The sequence below is a fragment of the Nipponia nippon genome, unplaced genomic scaffold (genome assembly GCF_047370975.1).
Source record: "Nipponia nippon isolate SJK-2023a ecotype South Korea unplaced genomic scaffold, ASM4737097v1 scaffold_5, whole genome shotgun sequence".
NCBI lineage: Eukaryota > Metazoa > Chordata > Aves > Pelecaniformes > Threskiornithidae > Nipponia > Nipponia nippon.
In genome coordinates this window covers 20,419,108-20,445,676 of record NW_028262369.1, presented here as the reverse complement: position 1 = coordinate 20,445,676, position 26,569 = coordinate 20,419,108, and the positions used below count along the sequence as shown (strand labels likewise).

The 26,569-nt window shown below is 43.7% G+C and overlaps 1 protein-coding gene across 4 annotated transcripts in view; it reads left to right on the top strand.

Annotated features, from left to right (window-relative positions):
• LOC104009232 (serine/threonine-protein kinase TNNI3K) overlaps positions 1-26,569 on the top strand; it is a 107,515-nt gene that overhangs the window by 79,158 nt on the left and 1,788 nt on the right. For all 4 annotated transcript variants that reach the window (XM_087733111.1, XM_087733109.1, XM_009461189.2 and 1 more), the window contains 4 exons: positions 91-200; positions 12,783-12,842; positions 14,453-14,622; positions 22,349-22,428. In XM_087733111.1, coding sequence (XP_087589237.1) covers positions 91-200; positions 12,783-12,842; positions 14,453-14,622; positions 22,349-22,428 — 420 coding nt within the window. The remainder of the gene's footprint in view (positions 1-90; positions 201-12,782; positions 12,843-14,452; positions 14,623-22,348; positions 22,429-26,569) is intronic.

The following is a 26,569-nucleotide window of genomic DNA, read 5'->3' as shown; positions in this document are numbered from 1 at the left end:
GGTGTATTTCAGTAGTAAATAGGTTGTTTTCCTGGGAACGTGTGTGGTTGCTGGGTGCTAATGGATTTCTGTCGGGCTATTTGCTTGCAGCGGCAGCAGCGGCAGACATGGCGTACCACCACATCCGCCCACCCATTGGATACTCCATCCCCAAGCCCATCTCCGCCCTGCTGATGAGGGGCTGGAACGCCTGTCCCGAGGTGAGTGCCCCCGCCTCGTGCAGCCAGAAAGGCAGTAGGAATACCAGTATTTCTGTTTTGGCCAACCATCTGTCTGACTTCATATGGCTTCCCCAAAAGCCCCAGTTTCTGAGGCAAGTGCCATTGCAGAAAGCCCTGAGACAGGTAATGGAGTATGTCAAGAAATACAGAAGAGTTGGTGAATTGAGGAGGAAAGTAAATTAACATTTAGCCATTCAAAGAAAATTTAAGTAATTATGTAACTTTGATTATGACTTGAGTTATTACTGAGTGAGTAGAAAACTACTTGCTGCTCTCATACTTTTGTAGGTATTTTCTATGAATTCTTGATTTTTTTCATGTGAAAAAATCTGTATCATCACAAAGAGGAGCCAAGTTACCCTGGAAGTGTATAAACTTCTGACTACTTTTATACCATGTCCTGAGGCTATTCCCTGATACACTAATAGGATACAAGCACAGGAGGTCTATAGAAGACAGAATGACCTGAAGACAATCAGACACCCTCTCCCTGGCATTTCTGGCACATTGCTGCAGTCCCTGTGCTGGGACACACAGTCAGAAGTTATGAGAAATCCTGTTTCTGAGAGAAACAGGGACCAATCTGGGGCCTCTTTCTTCTTCATGGCAGCTGCTCTCAGTTCATAATACTCAAACCTCACTGTTCTGTGTTTTTTTTTCTTAAGCTGCTCTAAGATAAACTCTGCATACTGATCTTGTGTATTTGCGTTCCATGAAAAAACACTAATATGTATTTACTTATCACTGTGTTTCTTGCTTTTAAAGCAATATATTTTTCTCCTTTCAAATGCAGAGTAGATAAGACCAATGAGGACACATTGCCTGGTCCACGAGACTAGTCCTCATAAGGTGATCTTTTAGTGATAAATTTTCAGACCCACAGGTTTTGAAGTTAAGGAAATAGAGTTAAGAATATTTTGGATCTGCTTAGAACTCCTTCTGTGTTAAAATTTAGTTTCTGAGCAGCAGCTCTAGCTGTTTGGAGAGCATGCAGCGACTGGTTATGGGATTGCCACCCAGGGATCTTAAAAGCGGTCTACCAGGCTGTGAATAGAAGGGCACCTGTCCTGGAGAGAGAAAAATGTCAGTCCCTACCACCAAGGAACTTAGCGGGTACCTGTGCTTTATGAGGCAAAGAAGGCCAGAAAACTTAGCAAGCAATGTGAATTTAAGACAGAATTGAACAGATGCAGGCATGAAAAAAGATTTTGTACTTTCTGTTGAGCAAACAGTAATAAGCCCAGCACAGAAATGTTTTAAGTACTGCAACTTGTACATTACAGAGAGCAGACATGGTTTTGAGAACTGTAAATGTAAATTTTTACATTAAATTCCCGCTGTATGTCCTAGGTCACAAACACCACTGGCTGCTCCAGTCAGTGAACTTTTCCTGGTTTGTCTTCCTCTCGTTTATATTCTATGTTGTTCTGTTTGGCTCTGACACAACTAGATGTGGTTCCTGTCTGAGTCTTCCCATTACCAAAACCACTGTTCAGTTAATTGAGTAAAATTACTTGAGTTGAATTACCTTTAATTTTTTACGATACTTTAATCAAAAACTATTTTATGGTTTTGGACTTGTTGAAATTTCCCACTACAGTGATGCTAATAACTTTCAGGAAAGCTGGGGCAGTTTGTCTGTACATTTGAAGAAAGAAAAAGAACAGTGTCGTGACGTTTTTTTCCTCACTTTCTTTTGCCTCCAAAGGTGATGCATTAGCATATTCCGCAGATGGTGGGTACAATATAGCTTTTGTAGTGGAGTTTTCAGCTTCATATATTCTGCAAGGAATTAAAGGCACCTCATTTTCTGCCTCAAAACTACCGTCTCCTAATTATGGTAACAAAGCCTCTTCATGTTCTTCCAGCAGCATTTCAGCTTCTTCAAGGTCATGGTTGTCTTGATAAGGTTGGTGATTGTTTTTAAAGTCATGCAAATCCTGCATGTCTTCTGTATGCACAGCACTGTTAATTTGAAGACTGGTATCGCTGCCCAGTAATATATTTCCATTTTCTGTAGGACTGAGGCTACTGGCTGTACTAGGTGTAACCTGGCACTTTGTTGGTAGTGTTGGTACATTTTGCTCTTCACATTATTCAAAATTTGTAGCATATTTTCTGTTTTGGTATCTGAGATTGTTTGTGTGTCTGAAAAATAATGTTTTCATTTTCATTAAGTGGCATTGTATTTCCTCTTTTCTCTAGTTTTGTTCCATCTTCTCCAGTGTTATCAGTCCTGTTCAGGTAGTCTGCAATATCAATTTCTTCTTTTTACTTCTAGTTAACTGCCAGTTAACCTGAATGCTCAGATATAAACTTGGCAACTCTAACAGGGAACAGTGTTCATTTGTGTTGAAATTGTATCGTTCTTTGCAGAAACCTGGGCCACAGCAGCTGAGTTACAGGATTTAGAACAGGCAGGCCTCCTTGTGAATGTTTTCATGTGCTTCCCAAATCCTTGACATTTCTACTATAGTTACATTTTTGTTCTGGATTTTGCATTCCTGGCTTTGGCTGAAGTATTGTGCTGTATTTTCAAAAACTAGTCCCCGCTGTCTACCGAATTCAATGCTAGGATTTTTTCTTCTGAGTTCTTTACCACTCCTGTCTCATTAGGGAGACCTGAAGAAGAATTGGCATTTCTTTCCTTTTTTAAATGTCTCTGCACATGTAATCCTGTGGCCTCCATCACATCACGTTTATTTCCCTCAGTGGGAAATAAATTCTGCAATTCAGGGTGGAAAATAGGAGGGAGGCTTGTTACAGTCTTGAGGGCTAAGGACAGATGTAAGGTGTTTTTGTTCTTTAGGACTTCGCCTTTGGACCCTTCGTCCTTCTTATGTTGGAAATATTGTGGGAAGGATGATAAACGTTCACTACCTAGACACTGCAGACTTATGACAATTTTCTAGCATCTGACACTATTTGTTATAATTGCATTTCCTGTGGTTTTGCTCCCAGGTGATAGCTGCTTGTCACAACATGCGGAGCAATGCTTTTGGAGTAAATCTCTTTTTCTTCATGAGCATTAGTGTGCTTATTGGTGAGCGCACAATATATCTGCTTTATTTTTCTTTCTGCTTTCATCAGTTGTATTTTCAAAGCCACTGTTAGTTTTCTCAGGATTTCACTCAGCAGTTCCCTGTGCTGTCCTTCTATTCCAGCTGTTCACTACAGGACAGTCCACCTAGTTGGATTCTAATCTTGGAAGCAAATTAAATTTTATAGTCAACTAGTCACGTCCCCTTATTTTCATTTTACTTTTCCATTTGGTTTCATCTTCTCTCACCCAGTTTTGATTTCCAGGAAGATCCTGAATGGAGACTGTTTACCTTTCCCATTTGTTGTTTCTGAACTCCTGTGTCTTCTAGTTTCACAAGTAATCATGTTAGGTTTGATGCCAATGTTTTGCAGTTGCTTTTCCTGTGGTTCTGTCTCATAGGAGCCAGCTGTAACACCCATCCCCTTTGCTAGCTTAGGTACATAAAAACTACCATTTTTTGGCATTCATCTTCTCTTGACTTCAGCTGATAAGGGTAGCTCTTCATCATTAAGTACTCTTGTGTTATATTGGCAGAAGCTTCCGATCAACTCCATCATCCCAGTTACAAAACCAAGACACATTTCTTGCTCTTGTTCTTAAGAAGTTGGAGGATCCCTGTCAAGATCCCTTTCACAGAGAGTATTGCAGAATGCTGTGATAGCATTGTATTATTCTAAAGATAACCCCTCTAATGGTAAAGTTATTCAAATGCCTCTGCCCTCAATGGCATACTGTTACCCAGGAGTACTGTGCATGTGTAATTTGAGTGAGTGTGAGGGGTTTTTTAAAGGTAACTTTGTTGCTGATTAAAAATATTCATCAGCCTTCTGAAGGATAGGGTAGGAAAATCTTGAGTTTTGTACTGTTCCTCTGCTTTTCAGTCAAACCAAATATACTACTTTCTTCTCCCAACCTCATATTAGTCCAATATTATCCTGTATAGGTTTTACTTTTAACCTGGCTGCAAGGTTAGGAAACCATGACAATCTCCTACTTGGACCTGGTCATCACTACTTTTTTTTTTTTTTTATAGCCATGTACACTAGCATACAGGAGGTATAACGTGTCCCTGAATTTTGCTTATGGTCACTGATTTACTCAGATATATCCTCATTAAATGCATGACAATGGAAAATCAAACTCTATATTTCCTTCTGGAGTTTGAATTTCATTCTGATTTTCACCTCATTCTGTTCTCTTCTAAAAGAAAATCCACCGTTATCAATCTTTGAAAGGTCATGCAGTGCTGTAGTCTTTAAATCTCCCCACTGGCCCAGACTGTTTGGGTTAGTAACAGCTCCATAGAAATTCTCTTTCAGGGCCTCTGCTTCATCATTCACAGGCACGTTTCTGTAAATCTCTTGAGAGCACAACTCCATCAACCTGTGCTTGAGGCATGAGAATAAGCCACTCCTCTTGTGATCAGTGTCCCTCTGAACGCTCCTAAGCGATGTCTGTAGGCATATGCACGTTTTATTTGCCTTTAGCATTGCATGAAGCTTATTTTTCTGTAGAAAGTGGCACATTTCTTTTTCAGACCCAACAATAGACATGATTATTATTTCATTTGCCTGAGCTAAGCAGTGGTTACAAGATCCTATAGTGAGATAATTTCTTGGCTCATGTTCACCCTGGGATGCATCTGGAGTTTTCTGATGCACGTCAATTTGCTCTACCTTGTTCAAGTTCCCAGGTAAAGAAGGCCAAGACTAGACAGGAGAGACCAACAATGCCTGTAACAAATAACAAGTTTAAAACATAAGCATATTGTTAGGAAAATATAAATTTGAAAATACTATGGTAGTTTTCTTGTACTCTACAGTTGTTGGAAATTGAAAGAGGATAATAAGATCAATTAAAGTCTTCTGCCATATCATCTCGCAGACAGTACAATGCACACATATCATCTTGCAATACTGGATAAGATTTGACAGAGTAGTCTGTTAGACGGAGAGTAGTGGCAGCTCTGCAGGCATGTTCTGCAGCAGTGCAGAGATCCCATTAGTCCCTACGTGATGATGGCCCCTCACACTTTTTCCAGATGATGATGAATTCCGCGTAACTGCATGTGAGAACAAGTTTGTTTACATGTAATTCAGGCCATGTAGACTTTACCAAGCTTCATGCTTATGCTGAGCTGAGTTTATCACTAATGCATCTCTGCCTCCTGGCAGGGCTGTTTTAGCATTGTAGATGCCGTAACTGTGGACCAGAATTTCCATGTTGTTTTGAAGAATCTCTCCACCAGAAAATTTCTTCGCTATCTTGCAAAGATGATAGTTTTGTTTACCAATGCATGGCTTAATAGAACTGTTCTAGCCAAAGACAGGGAAGACACATCCACAGAAGACAGAGCTCACCAGAAACACATGATGACAGTGTAGAAGATAAAAGATAAAATGCTGTGCCTTTTGAAAACTCTGAACAGGTCCTGCAGCCTGTAGGGAGAGAGGGAGCAAGCCTCAGGGCTCAAAGGCTGCATGAGCAGCAGTAACAAATGCAAAGCCATGATTAACCCAAGCCATAGGAAGACTTAAAAGAAGCTAAGAAAACAACCATTGGGCTCCAAGATGGGCTGTCATGTTTTGTTTTGCTTCCCAGAAGTCTTTGTCCAAGCACAGACTATGCCTAACCTTTCTGAGCCCGAGAGCTCTCATGAGATCTCTCAGCCTTAGGTGATTTGACTGCAGGCAGTGGTATGGCTGCAGGCAAAATTTTAAGCTATAAGATGAAAGAGACAATGTTCAAGGATGGCTTTTGGCAGGTGTACAGAAATGAGGGGCAGCACACAGGAACAAATGTTCCTGCACTTCAGCAGGAGAGGGAAATGTAGGTGACAAATGTGAAGTGTTATACGGGAATTGAGGAGGGAAAACACTGCAGCCACCTCAAGAAGCTAAAAGATGTGACTGCCTGGGGCATCACATTCAAAACCAGCGATGAATATTCACCAGTGTCTCAGATGGCTGAAGTACTGACTGGGCAGCTGCACTGAGCTCCAAGCAGGGAAACCACCTCTGCCAGGACTCCAGCCCTTTTTCCTCATCCTGCAGGGTCTTCCCATTTCCTGGAATTGCTCCTTTTATCTGGGGCACAGAACATCCTCGAAACACCTCTGACTTGTTGTAAGCGTCCCATAAGGGATGCTTAAGGCATTAGGTTTTATAGGAGCAGCTGTAAAAGAGAAACAGAAACATGATTTACAAGTTGTAGAAATATTCTGGCTTCTGATCTCTGTTTCCTACTGTAGCTTTAATCCTAAAAAGATCATATTTATGATCTTTGGAGCTGACAAACCATGTTTTTCACTTGTTCCAATGCAAAAAAAAAAAAAAAAAAAAAAAAAAGGGGGGGGGTTCTTTGGGATTATTGGGGGCAAAAGAATTTACTCATTGCTTTTTAATTTCTGAAACCCCAGGAAAATGTCTGTTCCTTTAATATTGCTTTTTTCAAGGAGTACTCATACTATGTTGACAGTTCTCTAAATATCCAGTGGCAAATATCCAGGGTACTAAAACAGAACAAATACAATCAGCTGCAAATCTTTCCCAAAGGCTTGGGGACAGCTGTGCTTTGCAGAAGTCACAGTCTGGTGTCCTCTGGTTCAGTGTCTGCTGGGACAGATGAGGGGTCACTTATAGGACCCCTCCCTCTAGCAGGACCATTCCAGCTGTGTCCTGGGACATCAGCGCATGAGCATGTGGAGGGTCTCTTGGACAACCACTTGTGAAGGTATTAACAGCTCCAGATGTTACACCAACTCTTTGCATTTCCCCCCAAAACCTACCAATAGTTGTGACTGATAACGGTGTAGCCTGCTCCCAGGATAAGACTTCAGGAATACATGTCAAGACTCCAAGCAATCATAAGGGCAATCCCATGGAGAGGATACAGCAGTGTGGGAAGGTGAGAAGGGGTAGCAGTGACAAAGTTCACACACACGCTTCTTTGCCAGCCTCAGATGGCAAAAATACTGTTTGCCACAGCCCCTGAGGGAGCAGTGCAGGAGTTAATGCTGTTTCCCAGTGGCTCCCTCTCTTCATGCTGAGCTGCAATCTCTCTGTCAGTGCCCAGTTCTGCCAGTCTGTCCAGCTGCATCACCCATCTCACTGCCATAATCTCTGTCTTGCCTGGATTGAATTGTAGGGTCCCAGCCCTTCTCCAGCCTCCCGCTTCATCCAGGCACTCGATCATTTGTCAGAAACATCATGTAATTCTCCTGTGCATCTAACTATTAGATTTTTTTTTTTTTGCTACGCCATGACATAACATATTTCTTTGAAAAACTGAAAGCCATCTATTCTATTATATTTCAAAACTACTACATTGCTTATTATTACCATTGCTGTTGTTTTGGGATGCATTTTTCATTGCTTAGGGAAGTGAGAAAACAACAACACTTAGAGCCAGGCAGGGTACAAGCCAACAATGTATGCATTTCACATGCACGCCTCACCCAGAGTGGCTCATTCTCATCAGCTACATCACTGCTAAGCCTAAAATGGTCCTCTCCTATTCCAGCTGTCTAAACTATTTAATGGGTCTTCCTATTATTTCAATTTTCCCCCTATATGATATGGAATTTAATTTTCAGAGGCTTAAAATAGTAACCACAATGAATATTTTTTTCCCCAGCTGATACCGTGGGAATTTTCATGTGGGGCTCTGATTAATGCTGATAAAGACAAACCTCAGATAAGCGTTACAATTAATAAACTCTTCTTTAGGATAGAAAGTAACTGTACTGTGAATTTCAAAAATGTGTGTTGCATCTGCTGTAATTATTGTCTTTTGGAACCCAGCAATGTCTGCAGGATAGGATTCTGATTTAACAAGGAGTTATCGCACGAAGGTTGCTATGGCACCTTTCTCACATGCTGCAATTGTGACTGGTTTTTAATGATGAGAGAAGTCCGTCTGATTATCCCAATTAACTCAATAGCAACAGCATTAAAGAAAATCAAATACACAAGTGTTCCTTTCTGAGATTATAAAATGGTGGTTAAGGAAAGATCAGTTTATGTTGCCTTTTGCAGTCTGTTGCTATTTCTGCATTAAAGGGAACATGAACTAACTAAAGCAAGATTGCAAAAACACTGCCATCCTCAAAACTGGTAGCCTTTAGGGCCACAGCAGGATTTAATGGTGCTTGAGACCATCCATGGTAGAGAGACAACACTGACCCTCCCACAACTAGTCTTTGTATCTCTGTCCTTACATTGAGGGTCAAGTCTTCCAAAGCAGGGTTGATAACCAGCACTTTTCTGATGCTGCATCCCAGCTGTATCTCCTGACTGGATGGATTATACACAGATCTGTGTATTTGCACCTGAAAATGCAGATGCAGATACTGGAGTGTGTGGGCGCCTGTGCTGGTTCAGATGAGTCAGGGCTGTCTTACTGACAGTGTTACTGTCCTGGCATTTGTAGAGCATAAGAATGATGGGTTTGTTCATAACTTCTGGGCTTTGACAGTGTTCCTTGGTGATGCCAAATAGAAACCAGCCAGATGAATGTCATCTCTATGAAGCATTTCTCACACAGAGAACTATGGGCTTGAGTAGGTCCTTTATATGCTGCTGTGTGTCAGCCAGGCAAGGGACCCTGTGTGATCTATAAAGCCATCTTTAAATATGCTGCTGCAGTAATTGCACAGGTATTTTTGCGCGTGGCTCTAAACTGTCCAAAAAGTCAAGAAATATACTCAGGAGACTGGAAATTCAGTTTGCTTAGAAAATGTTCCACAAAGTGGGTTAGCTGCTTTAGGAAACACATTGCAGGGGTAGGCTTTGGGTTTGGAAACTTTGGTTGGTTGGTTGTTTTTTTGGTGCTATTCTGGCATTCAAGGTCTTCATTGAACAATGTGGAAGTTTCATTTCTGATGAATGGGAGCAGATTTTGGAACCTGTGTAATTTTCTGGTGTTACAGGAGACCTTGTTTCATATTACAGCTTCATACTACTGAACCAGATACTCTGACTTTGAATTTCCTACTGGAAACAGAGTCCTGGATTTGTGCCCTGGAGTCCTTTTTCTAGTTAGCCTAACTTAGAAAGATGAGTTATCATGTGCCTAAACCTGTCCTTGCCCTGGATACTTGAGACCTTTCTTACCTGGTTTAGTGAACACATGCTCAAGCGCCTCCACCAAGACAGGGGAAGAGGGAGGTTTGTGTGACTTTGGGCAACTGATTGACTGCAGTGAGCTTTGCCCCCTTACTGTATTCCTTACTGGTTACATACACATCAGTGTGAGAATTGTGGATAAAATGTATTTGCCGTGCAGGGCGTAGCTAGTTTATTTCATCACTAGTTTATTTATTGTTATTAGTGGATTTCCTGGATTCTTGAATATGCTCTTGTCTTCGCACTTCATGAGCTAATGTTAGGGCGGGGGGGGGGGGGGGGTGAGGGGGTGGTGTGGTTTGTTTTCCATATAACTATAAAGTAGCTGCTAATAATCAGCATGTAACTCACATTCTATTTAAATTTATTAATAAGATGTCATATTAAATTGTTGACTTAAGCAGGCACTATATAATGGATATAGTCACTGTACCTTGTTAGCATTTCCACAGCTCATTTAGCCCCAATAAAAAGAAACCATCTTTCCAGAATCCTAATGCACTTTGTTGCTCATCATTATCACTCCAACATCACTTAATCTTGCTAATGTTTTAGAGCTGCATAATAGAATTATAAGGCAATTGATAGCTCAATCAGCCAGTGGATGGCTTGAACTTTGCACAAGATGTGGACAAAAACTTATTAAAATGAGCTTTATTAAAGGTGTTTTGCTACCATTCTCAGTAACAAAGGTTTTGAGTTACTTCTGAGGGCCTTGGAATAGTTTCAGGAGGGCCACTGGGCAGAGAAAAATAAAGCAATGTTATACCCTCTCATCAGCATTTGCAAGGTTTGCTGTGCAGTCAACAGCCTATCCTAAAACTGTCAATACAAATCTACAGTACTGCTGTAAATTCACTGCAGAGATTAACAAGCATTTCTTTCAAAGTGTCTCACTTAGTTATCTAGTATGTATAATAATCCTTGACACAGTGATGTCTCCTGAGCATACCACTCAAGAGAGACTGAATGTTATTAGTGAAACACCATAACAAGCAGAATGAGCAAAGCATCTAAAAGATAAAAAGCATCACCATATCGATATCCGTTTTACAGCATCTCACCATAGATGCATAAGCAAAGACATCTACTTAAAATAGAGGCTATTTATTAAGGGAAAATGATGAATTTTGGGGCTCAGTGAGTGTTCACAGGTCAGAATTCTCCAAGAGGTTTTCTCAGTTTTAAAAAAAAAAAAAAAAAGAGGCAGAAAATGAAAACTAGTTCCCATGTGTCATGTCACTGTTACTATTTACTTTAACATCTGTTTTCCAGAAATTTTTGACAGTAGTTGTTTCCAAAGGCAAACTGATGACTAGAAAATTAGACAGTGTCTCTTAAGCAGCATTTTTCATTAGCTATTTTAATTTGTAAGCTTTAATTAGAGTCAAAGTATTTGCCATAGTACCTGGGGCTTAGTTTCGTAAAGAAAATAAACATTGTTTTAGTTTTATTAAGCACAACTCTAAAGTTACAGTCAGTTCTTCCATGGTCTCCAATGGGCTAATCCGATGGGCTCCGATGGCTCCGATCAAGTTCCACTGAAGGTGATAGAGCTTAACACATGTAGTAAATGCAGTATTTCTTGAACACTTTGTAGACTAGAGCTCAAGGATACTCTAATGTGGTCATGTACTGCTTTATAACAGAATCCTTTATAAAAGAAACCACTGAAATCACCTTACAACCAAGTTTCTGTCCAGTCATTGGATAGGATCTCCTTTCTTCCCACCAGCCTTCACCTAGATAAAGAAGAGATAACTCTGAGGACTCCTTGTCCCTGTGAAGGACCCCATGTTCAGAGGGTAGTTTTTGCCACGGTAGTTTTCCCCAACACTTTCCTAGGCATAAGTTACTCATAGCAGTGCTTACTGGAGCCTGAGATTCTTGTGGAAACAGTGTCTTTCCAAAGTGTTTTTTCAAGTGGATTATCTCAGTGCGGTGGTTGGCATCGTGTGGCAGAACAATTGAAGTAGTCAGAAGAGCAGAAGGCTTTAAAGACTGGCTGAGGAAGGAAGGACCCAGGGGACTGTCAAAAGTCAGTGAAGAAATCCTCTCTGCCACAGCTTGTCACCCTCATAGAAAGGCTGGTAAGAGGTCAGGAGAAATCGGCCGAGGTCTGCACCCCAGCTCTCCTCAGACCAGCCCATCACAGCTCTTCTTCATCAGCCAGCACACTGCAGCTGGCCTGCAGGGACACGCAGGTGGAGCAATCCTGCTGCTCCGGGGGAGGGCTGGTGGCCAGAGGCAGGAGAAGGATGTGGACTGTCTCTCTGCTTTAAGCCACTACCGCAAGGAGCACATATCAGCCAGGACACTGCTGTGGACACCAATAAATACACTTTTCTCCCTCCCTTCCCTATGTAACTGCAGACAAGGACAAGTCTATGGAACTTAAAATGGACTGGTCATTTTCTTTCTTACCCTTTTGAGAAAGAAAAGCATTTAACACACATTTTGTTACTATACTTTCTCACAAAGGGCTAAAACCTGAAGTCTTATTTGTTTGTGTTATCCCTCTGCTATCATTCATAGATGCGAGGGCTGCAGGACTTTGTCCTAAAGCTCTTAAATTATGCCTACCTCTTGCAGGCAATTTTGTTGAGGAAGACATGGTGATGGGAATGAGGAGCTTGTTTAACAGTTACTTAATTAAGGTATTGCCAGTCCTCCTCTGTCAAACATCCTTGTACGCAATGCTTTAGTTAAGCCTGAGCTTCCCTGGAAGACTGTGCTGTAAACTGGAACAGGGTATTGATCAGCAATAACAAGAAGGAGGTGTATTTATCATTCCCTTCAGTTGCCTGATCCTGTCCCTAGCATGGCCTCCGCAAACTCTCGTGCCACATAAAGCACACAGAGATGGAGACACATGTACAGGAATGGGCCAGGCAGGCAGTGGGGAGCAGCTGCGGAGGTGGTACACATGGAGTGATGCAAGTACACCAGCAAGGGAAGGAAGAGGGTGGCCATAAGTGCAGTATCAGTCAGGAGCTTGTCTGCTGCTCTTCACAGCTGTTGCTGTGTTCAAAGCCCTGTTTATGGGCAAAGAGGAAGCATACCTAATATATAAGCAGAGCCAAGAATTTATTGTCAGTATTTTTGTAATCTTATGATCTAGTCATTATTAGCTCAAATCTAATTGTTACAGAAAAAGAGAAGAATAATGCAGTTAAAGTTGTTCTACACGCACCTCTTAGTTTTGTAACTTAGTGTTGAACTTGCAGTTCCCATCAGATTCCCAAGCAGACTGAAAGCAATGCCATGAAATTCAGAGAAAGGTAAATGGAGGGGAACTGTGATTCATCACACATCTATGAGTCAGTTTAATCACAGAAGATATGCTCCCTTTTTATTTTTAACACAGCTCTGCTTTTTCTATTGTGTTCACAGGGGAGACCAGAGTTTTCAGAAGTAGTCACAAAATTAGAAGAATGTCTGTGCAATATTGAGGTAAGGACCTTATTTCCACTGCAGAGTGTCTGTGCGTGTGCTGCGTGGTCGGGAGTACAAGTGGAGAGAGCAGCAGCATCTGAGGGAAGTGGTGGCTTTGGAGCCTGCAAGCTGCTTGAGCTGCTTCATCCTATTGCTAGCCAACACATTGTATTTTTAAGGCACATTGTCTGTAGTGGTTTATATGGGTGCCAGGAGGAGGCAGGGATCAGATATTGCTGTGAGTGTCAGGAGCTACTCAGAGAGGTACACTGAAGAGAGTGGGTGACCAGCGCTGGGGGGATGCACTTCACAGCAGTCCTGGGCAGAATTTTTTACTCCCATTCATCCCATTCAAGACTGCTTGGTTTAAAAAGAAGAAAAGACAAACTGGCCAAGACCACTGGGAGAAAGGTAAAAAGAGAAAACATAAGAAGGATAAATACAAAGGCAATTCCTGTTTTAGACTGTGGCTGTGACACAGGTGGATGTATCAGCCTTCAGCCTGGTGTAAGATAAGTGGTCAAACAGAAAGTAAATGATTCAGGGCTGCAATTCCTGAAATTACATTTTCTCTGTGTGTTTGTGTGCATGTGCATGTGCATCCTTTTAAAACGGATCGCTGCTCTTGAGCTTAAGGGTCAGAAAAGACACCCATAATCTATTACATTTCTTCATGCTCTGACTGCAGCTGGTTGCTTTATGCATAGGTGGAAGCTTTTAAGTGTAAAAAAAAAAAAAAAAAAAGTGAAGCACTATATCACAGGAAACTGTGTCATCTCATGGGAGACCTGACTTCTGTGATACATAGGCAGCAGTGCATGCAGGAAGAAATCTGGGGCAAGAACTTACATACAAAAAGAAAAAATAAAAGCATTGTTTAGCTAGGGAGTTAGACCTAAGCTCCACTGTGTCCAGGGCAAAGCCTTGTTTGAGAGGAGTTCTAAGGACAAGATCTCTAGTAAGTTAAGTACTGCAGGCAATGAAGGATGAAGTGGAGAGTTTTCTCGCTCCACCTCCCTCTATTTCCTCTCTTTTTTTCTTCTCCTCTCTCAGCAAATAATTTCTGCTCCTTTTAAGTATCTCTGAAACCAGGAGTGGCAGGGGCCTTTGTGCCAGCAATTCTAGGTCCCTGCTGCTGCAGGTACCTGTGTTGTATGGTTGGTCTGTATGTACAAACACATGTATTGATGTGCTAGCCCTGCATTTACATGGCCCGGTCAGTCTGAATTCCTGTCCTGGGACACTCAGACAGGACTGGTGTGATCAGGCAGCACTGCCACCTTTCTAGGGGAGATGGGAAAGTCTCAGCTGGTGGCTCCTACCGGGGAGGCAGTGATATCTCCCAGCTGCACAGTGGGTGCTCGCAAACCAAACAACTCATGGCTGAACTAAAGCATATCTTCTGGAAAGTAATCCAATCCCAGCTTGAAAACCCCAGGCAATGGTGAATTGACCACTTTATTTGGCAGGCAGCATGCCGTTCCCCTCAGCTGATCAAAGTCATGAGGCACTGCTTTTTTCAGCCAAACTACAAAGGAGATGTGGGACACACAACTTAAGAGAAAGAGCTGAGGAAAGACTTGTAAATATGTAATAGGAGTACCTTTTTTTTTTTTTTTTAAATCCAGTTAATGTCTCCAGCTTCCAGCAACAGCAGTGGTTCTCTGTCTCCCTCCTCATCTTCGGACTGTCTCGTTGCACGAGGAGGTCCTGGCCGTAGTCACGTTGCAGCGCTACGTAGTCGGTTTGAATTGGAATATGCCTTGAATGCACGAGCTTATGCTGTCTGGTCACAGAGGTACGTACCAGTCATTCCAGGGCCGAGGAGAGCACTTACTCTGAAACGGATACAGAGTCCTCCCCAAGACTGTGTGGCGTTCATGCCTAAAATGGGAGTTCCATGTAGCAGGGATTGTGCCTGACTAGGGGATGTGGCTGCGTGGGAAGCCAGCAGTAGAAACACACCCTGGGGCTGATCCACTGCCAGGACCAACCGGGGAAAGCCCTTCTGCAGTCTTGTCTTCTCCTGTAACTGCTGTAGCACAGGGTGTTTGGGTTATCTGAATGCTGTAGAAGCCATCCTGTTGCCAAGACAACAGCCAAGCATTTGCATTTTTCACTATGAGTAACATAAAAATAGTAGAAAATCAAGTCCTGCTGTGTACGGGCTCTACACACGGTACCACTGCTTTATCACATGAAAAAAAAGACCAATGACTGCCCACCCAAGGGGATGGAGACGAGTGGTCATTAGATGGATGTACCTTCACCACCTGCCAGCAGATCTGAGAAGGCCAGTGTTTATATCACAATGTCTTTTCAATTTGAAAAATTTCACCAAAGAAAAGCTAAAAGACACATTTTTATTTGGAAAAAAATAAAGAAAAAGATATTCCAGTGTGTGGCATCAGTGACAACATGGAAAACCTAGGTTAGACCATGGGCAGCATTTCACTACCAAATGATGTCACTGGAGGCATCAGGTGGCACTGTGGCACAGAGCCTTACAAGCCTCCTTCACATTTCGGAGAGCCACTCATATAATTACTTCTGTGAAGTAATGCCATTTAGGGGAGCTGACTCCTGCAGGAGCTTTTTTGCGGTTGACAGACCAGTTTGTTATACTGGAGGCGGTATAACCTCTACGTATTGTCTGAAAAATAGAGAAGTCTGTGTTAGTGTGTCACATCAAAATAGGAGGGCAGGATTTGTTAGTCCTCGTAAGGGGCCAGAGTTATCTGGTGAGCTCACCTCTCTCAGCAGAAATCTAAGCCCTGCAGAAATGTGATAAGTATATTTGCTGACTCATATCACAAGCATGGCTTATTCTATCTGCCAAAATACAAGGCAGACATGTCCTTCTGACTAGGAGGAATAGGGCACACTTGGGAAAACTCAGCTGAAAATCCTAGATATAAGCAAATTTGGGAAGAAAGGTCACACTGAAATGCCATTATTATGTACAAGAAAGTTTGTTTCCTCTTACATTCCTGGAGGTATTTAAAAGAAGGGTAGATGTGGTGCTCGAGGACATGGTTTAGTGGTGGACTTGGCAGTGATAGGTTAACGGTTGGACTCAATGCTCTTAAGGGTCTTTTCCAACCTTAACGATTCTATGATTCTATGATTCTATGATTTATATCTATATGTCCCCTTTATGGAGTGCATAGCTTGTGTCTGACCAAGTGTCTGAAAACTATTTTCTAACATGCCCTCATCTCTATTAGATTCTTAGTATTAGTGGAGTTTATTTAATGAGAGGGAGTTTTATGGACAGGAAGAACACCCAGTTCCCTGATCATAAGAGCCTGTGATGAAGATAAAACATGGGGAGAGACTAGTGATCCCAGGGAGCAGCTGTGGTAGAAAAGCAAAGTAATTGAAGAGGTCCCATTTTTTGATGTTGTGTTTCTCAGGTCTGGATTTTAGGGTTTAGTTTTTTCATCTTCATCTCAAATTGTGATACGATTAAATGAATGAAGTGGGCTGTGCTACTGGAAGATGGTGTCGCAGTACCAGGAGAGAGCACTGCCAGACTGATGCTGTTACCTGCGCTCATCACAAACCCCAGGCTGCTGTCTGGGGGGGGCAGCAGGTGAAGGTGTCTGTGCCAAGAAAGGCAGGGACAGACAGACAGAAACCAGACTGTCCCAGCAGGTACAGGGGCAGGAGATACAAATGCCAAGTCCCTTTTCCTTAAGGAAGAGGAAAAGGATCTCAGCCTCACAGAGATTTGTGGGTGTCAGTATTGCTGGGGCTGTTTCTACCAGAGTACATCCTAAAAATTGCATATCATTCAATTTATGACCATAGAAGGCTAAGAAGAACTCCTGATATTTTTTAAGGCAAAGTCACATGTGGGTTCTCTATATTATTGTACCATTAAGTTAACAGCTGAGGCAGTCTGCCATACCACTTGGGAGACCTGGTTTTGAGGGCAAGTTTAGCAATCTCCCTTCTCTATCCCATGAGGAGTGAGAGTACTGTGAAAATGAAATGGTGCCCTTAATCTCTGCCAGAAGAGCAGTGCACTTAGTCCAAACTTTACCCTTTAGCACCACTTAGCAGTCAGAAACAGTAACAGCAGAGGAAGCCCTGCCCTTATGATACGTTCCTGTTAACGGGGGTGTGGAGAGTCAGAAATACAATCAGCTAAAATGGGGAGCTGGAATAGAGGAGCAAGATGAATCAATCCTTTGCCTGTTCAGGAGCTCGTATGGAGAGGCAGAAAGCAAACACCTGCAGACATACACTGAAATCTTTTACATGGAAATATAGATCAGACCCAAAACATTCATCTGGCAAAATGCGATACCGTACAAATTGCATTGCTTTTGTCATATGCTGCTGGAGCAGGACATGGAGGTGGGCACTGAGGTCAGGATGAAGGCAACGTCAGCCAGACTGTTATTTTTCTGTAAAGGACCAGATTTTGCTATTGAGTGTAATAGATTTGCATGAAAGGAATAAGAAAGTGACATATCTAAGTTAGTGTAGACGAGAGAGAGAGAGAAGGGGCACTTGCAAGTGCCCCTCTTGTCCTGTAATTCAGTGTTCCCAGTGCAGCACTGAGGCTCATTAGCCAACCAAAATGGGCTCCTCTGTAACCCTAGTGGTTATTTAACGGCGGATTCTTTTATCAAATGCTCTGCCATACAAACTAACAACATTCAAATCTATAAATAACACCCAGAAAGATTCACCCAGAGGCACAACACTTGATGAAAAGAGAATGGTTTCCATAGTTTCAGTAGTTTTTCAATTATCCAGCACACTGAGATGATTAATGACTTCACTTCCTAACGACAATTGTTTCTTAGTGTTTCATTTTTGTAAGTGTAGGCATTTTCAGAGGGAAGGGGTCACGTTGTTTTTTTCCCCAGCTGGACTATATTCCCTGGGCTGCCTCCTGTTTCCATCCATTCCCACGACTTCATGTCCTATGGAACACCACAGCATGCATCTCCACACCACAGCAGAAACAATTTGTCTGATGAAATCTCCATGTGCTATGCATGGAGTTAAACAGCCATGGCACTGAAGTTATTTGTTTGTTTCTTGCCCTGTAACTTTAGTGTCTGTTTAGTGGATTGTTCTCTGGCATGGCAGAATGCAGGAGTCTCGTAATGAACTGGATGCAGTAGCAGTGCATTTTAATTGTCTGTCTGATGCAACAGCTTAAGATGTCAACTCACCACTGTATAGAAGCTTTAACTGTTGATTTTCTACTTCTTTACAGCCTTAGCATTTCCCACAGAGTCCAAGGACAACATCTGCAAAAGAATAGTCTTTTCTTGTTTAAGTAGCCCTCAATTAACCCAAGTCAGAAATATTTGGATGTCCTTTCTTTGTACCTTTGCGCAGTGATATTAATATGTCTGACAGGTTTGTCAGGGACTGCTCTTTAGCCTATACTACAGGCTGCCTCAAATAGCAAATACATGTGTGCATGGCATGGTATGTCATAATATTCTGAAAGAATTCCCTGTCTGTGAAGAACAGAGGAATCATGCAGCAAAGATGTTGCTCGGTCTGCCGTGAAAGAGTTGTTGGGTGCGTGCAGGCAGAGCCTGCACCAGTTGGACATACCTGTGTGTGCTGCCATTGGGAGCTCTCTGTACACCTGTCCTGCACACAGAAGTAACATCTTGCTGAGCAGCACTTGCTGCAGGTGCCCTGGCTTGGCTGCATTGCACAGACCTCCACCACGCAGACAGCTCAGGTCCCCTTCCTCCAGTGCGCACCAGCTCCTGTCCTGGGTGAGCAGCAAAGGAGGGAGGAGCAGGGAGATGACCCGTCCGTCCTGCTGGCTGGCAGCCTGTCTGTCCACGGCTCCTCACAGGCAGGACCTCAAGGGGACAGTCCCCAGCAGAAGTGCCACCCGGCATCTTCTCCCGCTCTCCACAAGCACGTTGCAGACCAGGACAGCAGCACCTGTGTGTGGGAGAGGGCCCTGGGGCAGCACTGCAGAGGCAGCTGGGGCTGAGGCAGGGGCTGTGAAGCTGCAGCCAGCTGGGTGGGATTTCACAGCTCAGCCTGCAACCATAAGCAGTGCCGCAGGTCTGCCCTGGAAAGGCACCATCCTGAGCTGGGTGCCATCCCTCCAGGCCAGCAGAAGAGACGGTTCGTGCCTCGGATCACTCCCATGTTGGGTCTTGTCCTGCAGAGACTGACACATTCAGATCTCTGTCGCTAGGTGCTGGTCTGTAATTTGCGACAGGCAGGATTGTAGAGCTCTGCTGTGCTCCAGCTCTGAGGCTTAGGTGCAAAGCCTACAAAAGCAGCACTGCCATTGCTGAACTGAGAAACTTTTGTGTCACGTGTGGATTGGTTCTCACTGATGTGCATAAATGCATGGGTGGGATCACGGGATGCAGCATCCTGCTTTTAATGCCTTAGCGTGGACTTGCAAGGAAAACTTGGTCTGTTCAGGAAGCAGCTGCAGAAAATGAAAGCATTTTGATGGGCTTATTTCCTCTAGCTGAAAGATAACCTTTTCTTCTCCCCTGCTAACAGCCCTTTTTCTCCAGGCTAAACAACAGTCCCGCAGACACTATCACCTGTGTGGTTTCTCTCCACCTTTCATGCTAGGGTACTTTCTGCCGGACAGCTGTCCTCTTAGATCGATGACAAGTGCCTGGTCCCTTAGAAACCACCTTTTCTCACAGAACAGAGGACAAAAAGAGAAAAGATGAATTATCCCTTATACAAAAGTTTTAAGTTCGTTGTCAAGGGAAAGTTCACTTTTTCCAAGCTTTTTTCAGGTTCTTTCCAAGCAGCTATTTCTTCCCCTTCCAGACTTAATGCCTAGAGGGGCTTCTAAACAATTTACTGATGGTTTCAGCTCTTCTGGTTAGTTAACACAAAACCTTACCCAACTGACAAGCAGTTTAAAGAAAAAACATATAGCTGACTGAGCGAATGGAGTTGTTAGCTGTTCTGAGAATAATCGGATTTCAAGATTTTTCTGCCTTCTCCTAAAGTCAGGGTCATGGCAGAGTGGGGTGTCTTATTTATCACAGATTTGTATTATAGTTCTCCTCCCAACAGCTGTTCATTAGCAGTAATTCTGTCCATCTTTTTTTTCTTTTTATGTTTACCAAAACAGAGGATTCCTGTCTGCTGTTTTTTGCTCTGAGCTGGTCCAAAGGCAAAGAGGCCAAATAACTCTCTTAGGAGTTTCTGCTTTCTGAGGAAATCCTCACGTAGGACAGACCACCACTGTGGCTCCTCTGTAGCTCCACGCAGGTGTCCCTGGCACAGCCGGCACTGCCAGCCTCCTGTTCAGCAGCATGGCTGGCCTCAGGCCCATCTCTCTTGGCTAACACATCAGGAGTTACTCCATGAACACTGCACTAAGAATTCAAGCAAAGTGTATGCTTTATTTCTTCCCCTGGAGACCTCCTGGCTCTTCCCACAGCCCGTGGATGCTGCAACAGCTTTCTGCAGTCCTTTCAGATGCAGATTTGCCAGCCAGTCATTCACTGGCTTTTTGCTTCAGCCTCTGACTGGACAGTGTTTTCCCAAAATAGACCTCCTTATTGTTTTCCTCTGCCTGAAGAAGGGCTTCTTGTCCTTAATTATGAATCAGCTTCAATAATGCGACTGATGATACAGTAAATGTATACACGTTCCATGCCATTGCGGGTCAGCCCTCAAAGGGCTTTCCATTCCCAGGCATGCAGGCAAGGGGTCAGGGGAGAAGGTGGCTGTGCTGGCAGCAGGGTGAGCGGCTGGGTGGGTGGTGGAGGAGATGTGCGGCACAGAGGAGGGACAGCTCTTTGGGATGTAAGGGAGCAGAGTGGGGAAAGAGGTGAATGGTCCAGCAAGAGGGAAGTCAGAAGCAGCACAGAGAAGGACGGGATAGTGAAATGTGGGTAGAAACAATATTCCTGAGGTACTGGCTGAGCTGGGGTGAGCTTTCCCTGCTCCTTCAGCGTACACCTGGTCCTTATTAAACTCTACCTCCAGCCTGCCAGACAGCTGCCCAGCTTCCTCCTGTGGGGCACGGTGCCACTCCAGGCATCGACAAGCAGTGTCACTGTAGGCAACCCACATCCATCCTTCTTAAAGACATGTCTTAAAGAAGCTGGGAAAGGCAGAGCTGCAGGACCCATCCTGAGCCTTCCAGCACTTGCATTAGTGGTAGACTAATAGTTGTGTTCGGGGTAGAAAAGCAGACAAACCCCAAGGAAACCTGAAACAACCAGCCTGTGTCCTGCCATTGCCAGCTGGTGTCAACATTTCATGTTCTGCTGCTTGGACAATTCACTGAGTCACCCTTTCCATTTCATGACTGCACATTTTAGAGGTTGAAAAGGTAGGTTGATCAGTTTTGCCAGCGAAAATATTTGAAGAGTAAGTGAAGCTGATGTCACGTTACTTTGCAGTTAGCGGAATTCGGCAAACCTAATCCCATTATCCTGTCAAAACCGCACAGAGAGATCACCAGAAAGAATATCTTAGTGACTCCTCAATAGAAGCCAGAAGCTATGAATACACTGTTAAGTTTAGACAGTCTAGTGGTGACAGACCTTTGGCTTTTTTATATATTGTGAGATAAATAATAGCCACAGCATCTGATTAAGTTGATATAAAGTTCTGTTTAGTCCTGTGCCTTCTGCCTGCCCCATGAAAAGTGTCAAAGCCCGAGAACCATGGCTGATGGTATTTTCAATTAAAAGGCTTCTCAAGGTTTACGTAAGCATACTCAATGAAGGCAGGCCAAATGGAAAAGCCTTTTTCTAAAGCACAACACTCAGATATTATTTTCATGGAGCTCTTAAATCCAGTAGGTCTTCTTTAGTCCCCCAATCAAGTATCAGATATGGTCAGATAGATGTGGGCTGTCCATCATATCTAAACTGTTCTGAAGCACCTCCGTGCATTACTCTGCTTCCTTGTGCCATCAGCTGTGTCACTGTAACCATTATCCCTTGCTTTATTCTTTTGGCAGCCTCTTGGAAATAAATGAACTAAGGGCTAAATGAGAACGGTTTGGGCTTCTTGTTTTCATGTGCTCTTGATTTCTGTTTGCCTATAATCTGAGAAGGGTTGGTAGAGGACAGTGCTGCACGTGATAGCTCCTTAGGATCAGGGATAAACAACCTGTTGGCAAGACAGTGGTTTTGGTCAATGACTGGAAGGTAATTCAGTGATCTTCCTTGCCACAGAAACTTATTTGCAGAAATCTGTTAGCAGTGATAAAATACATTACAATAATCCTGGATTGATGCCTAGAATTGCTTCTAAAATAGCAACATACAAACAATTGTGAAGCCCCAAACAGTGTATTTGAGGGAAGTTACTTTGAGAATGGATGAAATGTGAGCATGCAGGTGATTCATGTTCTTGCTTCATAACTTTTTCTTGCTTTTTGTTTACTGCAAATGCAGTGGCTGGGCATCAGGCTGGTGTATTTCATGTTACTGTCTTTTCCTTCCAACTCTAGAAAAAGTTCTCATGGTCTGGAGATGTGACTTTATCAGTCTTGCCTAAACTGACACCTCCTATCTAATTTGCAGCACTGGGCAACACCCTTCCCAGGGTCTGTCTTTGGATGACATGAGAAGAAACTTCCAGTACCCACCGATCGACAAAAATGGTGAGTTAATGCAGAATACTCCTCTGAGCATCTTGGTGTGGTTAACCAGTGCAGAGCTACAGTCTCCTGAGGTACCAAAAAGTCTTATGAGAAAACTAATGTACAGTGGACGCTGCTGGTTAGTCAGCCAGAGCTGGCGAGATCTCACCCTGTGCTCCTTGCATGTGTGCCCCAAGCACTTCGGAGCTGGGATGGTCCTTTCTGTCTACATCCATGGATCTGTGAATAAAGAGGAGATGTGGCATTATACCCTCAAGGCTGCTTCTGCAAAAAGTGGGCAAGACAGTCCTGTTTCTGGAGTACCACAGGAGCATAAAATGATACAACATATCCTTTTCACCATTCACACTCTTGTCTCAGAGGGCATCCTGTCATTCTGCTCCCCTCCAGAACAGAGATGCCCTGACTGCTTCTTCCTCTTGCCTTCCCGGCTTTCTGTCCTACCACATTCAAGTGTACGTTCATTCATTGAAAGACAAACAGCTTTCCAGCAATCATCCCCAGTAAACCTCTCTCGCTAAATAGCCTCTGCTCAGGTCTTGTCTTGCAGGCAGCTTCTTTGGAGTCTGTTTCTCGCCCACCCTTTCTAAATGGCTCACAAACTCACTGCCTGGTTCTTTACAGTTTCCCAAGCATAGGATGGCTATCAGCTTAGAGCAGTTTTTAGCCCAGCAGCATAATATATAAATAAAACCTTAAAATAAAAATCTTATGAAAACATAGTTGGCATTAGGGTGGTATCAAGAAGACTGGATTCAGAAATCTTAGGTAAATCTTTCTTTCTTGGTGTGGATCTGAAGGTCAGACTCTTTATCTCACCTTCGTGCCGATCTTCGTTCATACTAGGCTCAGCTGCTGTGTCCTAGAAAGACCTGTCACTGGTGTGAAGGCACTTTCAGTACATGCTGTTGGGGTAGTACATGTTTTATGCTCAGGTGTGAAACAACAGTACATCCCAACTCAGTAACTTTCTGTGCAGCAATACTGAAGTGGGACTATACCTACTGAGTGTGTGATTTTGAAAAGCCTCCAGCTGCTGTCCCACGGTGCTGCTCCTTCCACCAGCACCAGCTGATCTGTTTACCTGAACGTCCTAAGCTGCTCCAGTGCCGTGTCAACAGGACATCACTGCCCCATTTCAGCGCTGACACATGGCCAGGGCCCATCTGCTGTGGCTGCTGTGTTTGCTGAGCAAATGTCAGCACAGCATCCGCAGTTACCTTTGCCTGACGACCGCACCACAGATTGTGCTTCCACCATCTGCCTGGAGCCATGCAGATATTCTGGATCTTGTCACCCCCTGGACAGGTGTGAAAGTCCAGGGAGCCCTGGAGACAGAGCAATGCAAGAAGGTGTTTTCTGAAACCGTTGCTAGAGGGATCACCATACCAGAGCACTGCAGTACACCCAGTGACACCAGATGCAAAACCAGACTTTGATACACTCTTAAAACAGTGCCACAGACCAGGCAGAGAATGAGGCTTTGGCACTGCCCATGCCAGCCACGTCTGTTCTGAAAGCTGGGTAGAGGGTTTTTTCATCAATACTTGTATCAGACTTTGGCATGTGATGGACAAAGGAGGCAAATAAAAATGGCAAGAGCCATGAGGCTGACATGGTGGAGAATGACAGTGACATCCTCAGTACTAAGGAGTGGGGCTGGGCTTTGATGGACAACACGGACTTCTAAGGACATGCGTACACCACGGTCGCTGCCACCCAGGAGTGCCCAGCAGGAAGGTGTCTCTGTGTTTGCTGTGAGCAGAGTTGTTTTGTGCTGCGTAAAGTTTCTGTTTCTCCGAGGCACACTTGCTGAGTACCTACAAGGAAAACATGGGTTTTTTGTATGCTCTATGCTTACATACCTTTTTCTGTCTGTTCAAATGGCAACTGTGTTGAGTGGACCCATTGACTTTATGGTGTTGCCATCCTCATTCAGAGTTTGCTGCTGTCCCCTGCCCTGGGGCCTTCTCACTGCTCTCCTGGCACCTGCTCCCTTTCCTGCCACTTTCTGAGGTTTGTCACCAGGAGAATTCAGTGTTTTGTTCTGCCTGAAGCATATATCAGAAGCTCATCAACTCTTCGTCTTTGCTGTTTTTCACTGGCCTCAGCATGACTCTTGCACTCCCTCCTCCCCTCTGCACTGGGCAAGAAAAAGAGAAAACCTGGTCATATAAATATTTACTGAGTACAACGCTAACAGCAGCCTTACTGTCATAACAAGTAGTGAGGTAATGACCTTTGAAAGTGAAAAAAGGACAAAAACTTTGTTATTACTTGTCCTATGCAGATTCCACAGCTGCAGAGAGCAGTTCCTCAGGGCACAGCTTTCATCAGGTACCCAGAAACTGGAAAACTCAAGGAGGAAGAAAACAAGAACGAAACAGAAATGTTTAGTGAATTCTTGGAGTAAAACCATCCAGGCAAGACTGGAGAGGGTTTCTCAAGTCTGTATTCAAAAGGGACACAAGGGAATAAAGGGCTGGTGGAGAAGGGACTCTCCATGGCTACATTTAAGCTGTGGCATTAAAAAGTGATTTCAGATGCCACTCACAAGACCTCAGGATTTATTTCAATTTACCTGTTCCTTGAATTGTAGTTTCCACAGAAGGGAACAAAAGCATGTGAGTGGAAAGGGAGGTGGCCCCAGCCAGACCTCCATGTTGCTGGTCAGGATATCAGGACTGTGCTGCAGCACAGCTTGATCACAGCCAAGAGCTGGCCAATCTGAGCCTTGTGCTAACTCAGGTAACAATGGAAAAAGCCAGGGTGATACAGAGGAAAGTGAAGATCCTGGCTGCTAGACACAACAGGACTGGAAAAGCTACTCCTTGCCACATGCTTCATTTCAGCAGGCTCATGCAGCTTGAGTTGAGTCCTGCAGCGTCACCAGGATATGTATCTTGAGGAACAGCAGAATCACTGTCCCGTGTTGCAAAGTATCATACCCAGCTGCTCTGGAGGCCCACCATAGCACTCTGCAGCCCGGCCACCCCTTGCTCTGACTGCATCCAGTCCTTCGAGATCCTGGTAGAGTGATCGAGCCATTGCAATGCATAGTGGCACACCAGAAGACAGAAAGCCCTGAGCCCTTTTTTATTAGAGTGCTTGGTCTAATAATTGCAAATATTTGCACTCTTTATTTATGCCACATAAACTAATTTCACTGCTGTCTTTCCCCATTCATGTCCATTTTGATCTTTTTGCTTTCTGTTTGCTTTTTGCCTAATGTTTTCCATTATCCTCATTTGCACTTGCAGTCTGTAAATAATAAAGAATACATTCACTGTTTTCCTTTCTCAGTAAAAGCCTCAAAAGCACCCTGCTCCCATTCCTGCAAGAACTTTTCTGATAGTGAATAATTTTCTTCATTGAGTGCATTTGAAAATAGGAATTCTACAAATAAACACAGCCCTGACTTCTTCAGTGAAAGGAAAGGACAGGCTCTTCACGGGAAGTTTTACAAATTGTGAGTTAAACAGCATGTTGAAAGCAGTGAAATCACACAAGGCAGCTACACAATGCCCAAAGAAAACTGTATATCCTCTAAAATTTAAGATAGGTGTAAACACAAAGTTTAACTTGGACATTGGCTTCTCCTTGCTCACTGCAGCTCTCAGACACTGGTGGGCAAGCTCATGATGCTGCTGCAACAGTCACCAAAGTTTCCCAACTGCAAAGGTGGCCCTGGCAAGGCTTGCAGCACAGAAACTGCCCTGCAACACAAGGAAGTGCATGCACTCACTCAGTTACATGACAGGGCAAGCCCAGGCTGTGGCGCTGGAAAGGGCACCATCCATCGGAGAAGAGATGCATCACTGGCAGGCAAGAAGGGACCCCTGGGAGTGAGGCAAGCCAAGCGTCCTCATGGTCTTAATCCTGGCTGGTATGAAACTCACAGGCACTACAAGGAAAAGAAAAAAACATAGGATATGGTTGAGGGGGCTGGAAACATGAAAGCATTTATTAAAGCCAAGGTTCCCCACTGTGTGGCAGCAGTAAGGTAAATGGAAGTGATGGTGGAGCACATGGGCAGTCTCCCACCCAGGGTGATCAGTGTACAGCAGCACAGTGCAACGTGTTGTCACCACGGCTGGAGAGGTCCTCAAAAGTATGGCCTGCTCTTGTAACATGTCCCGTC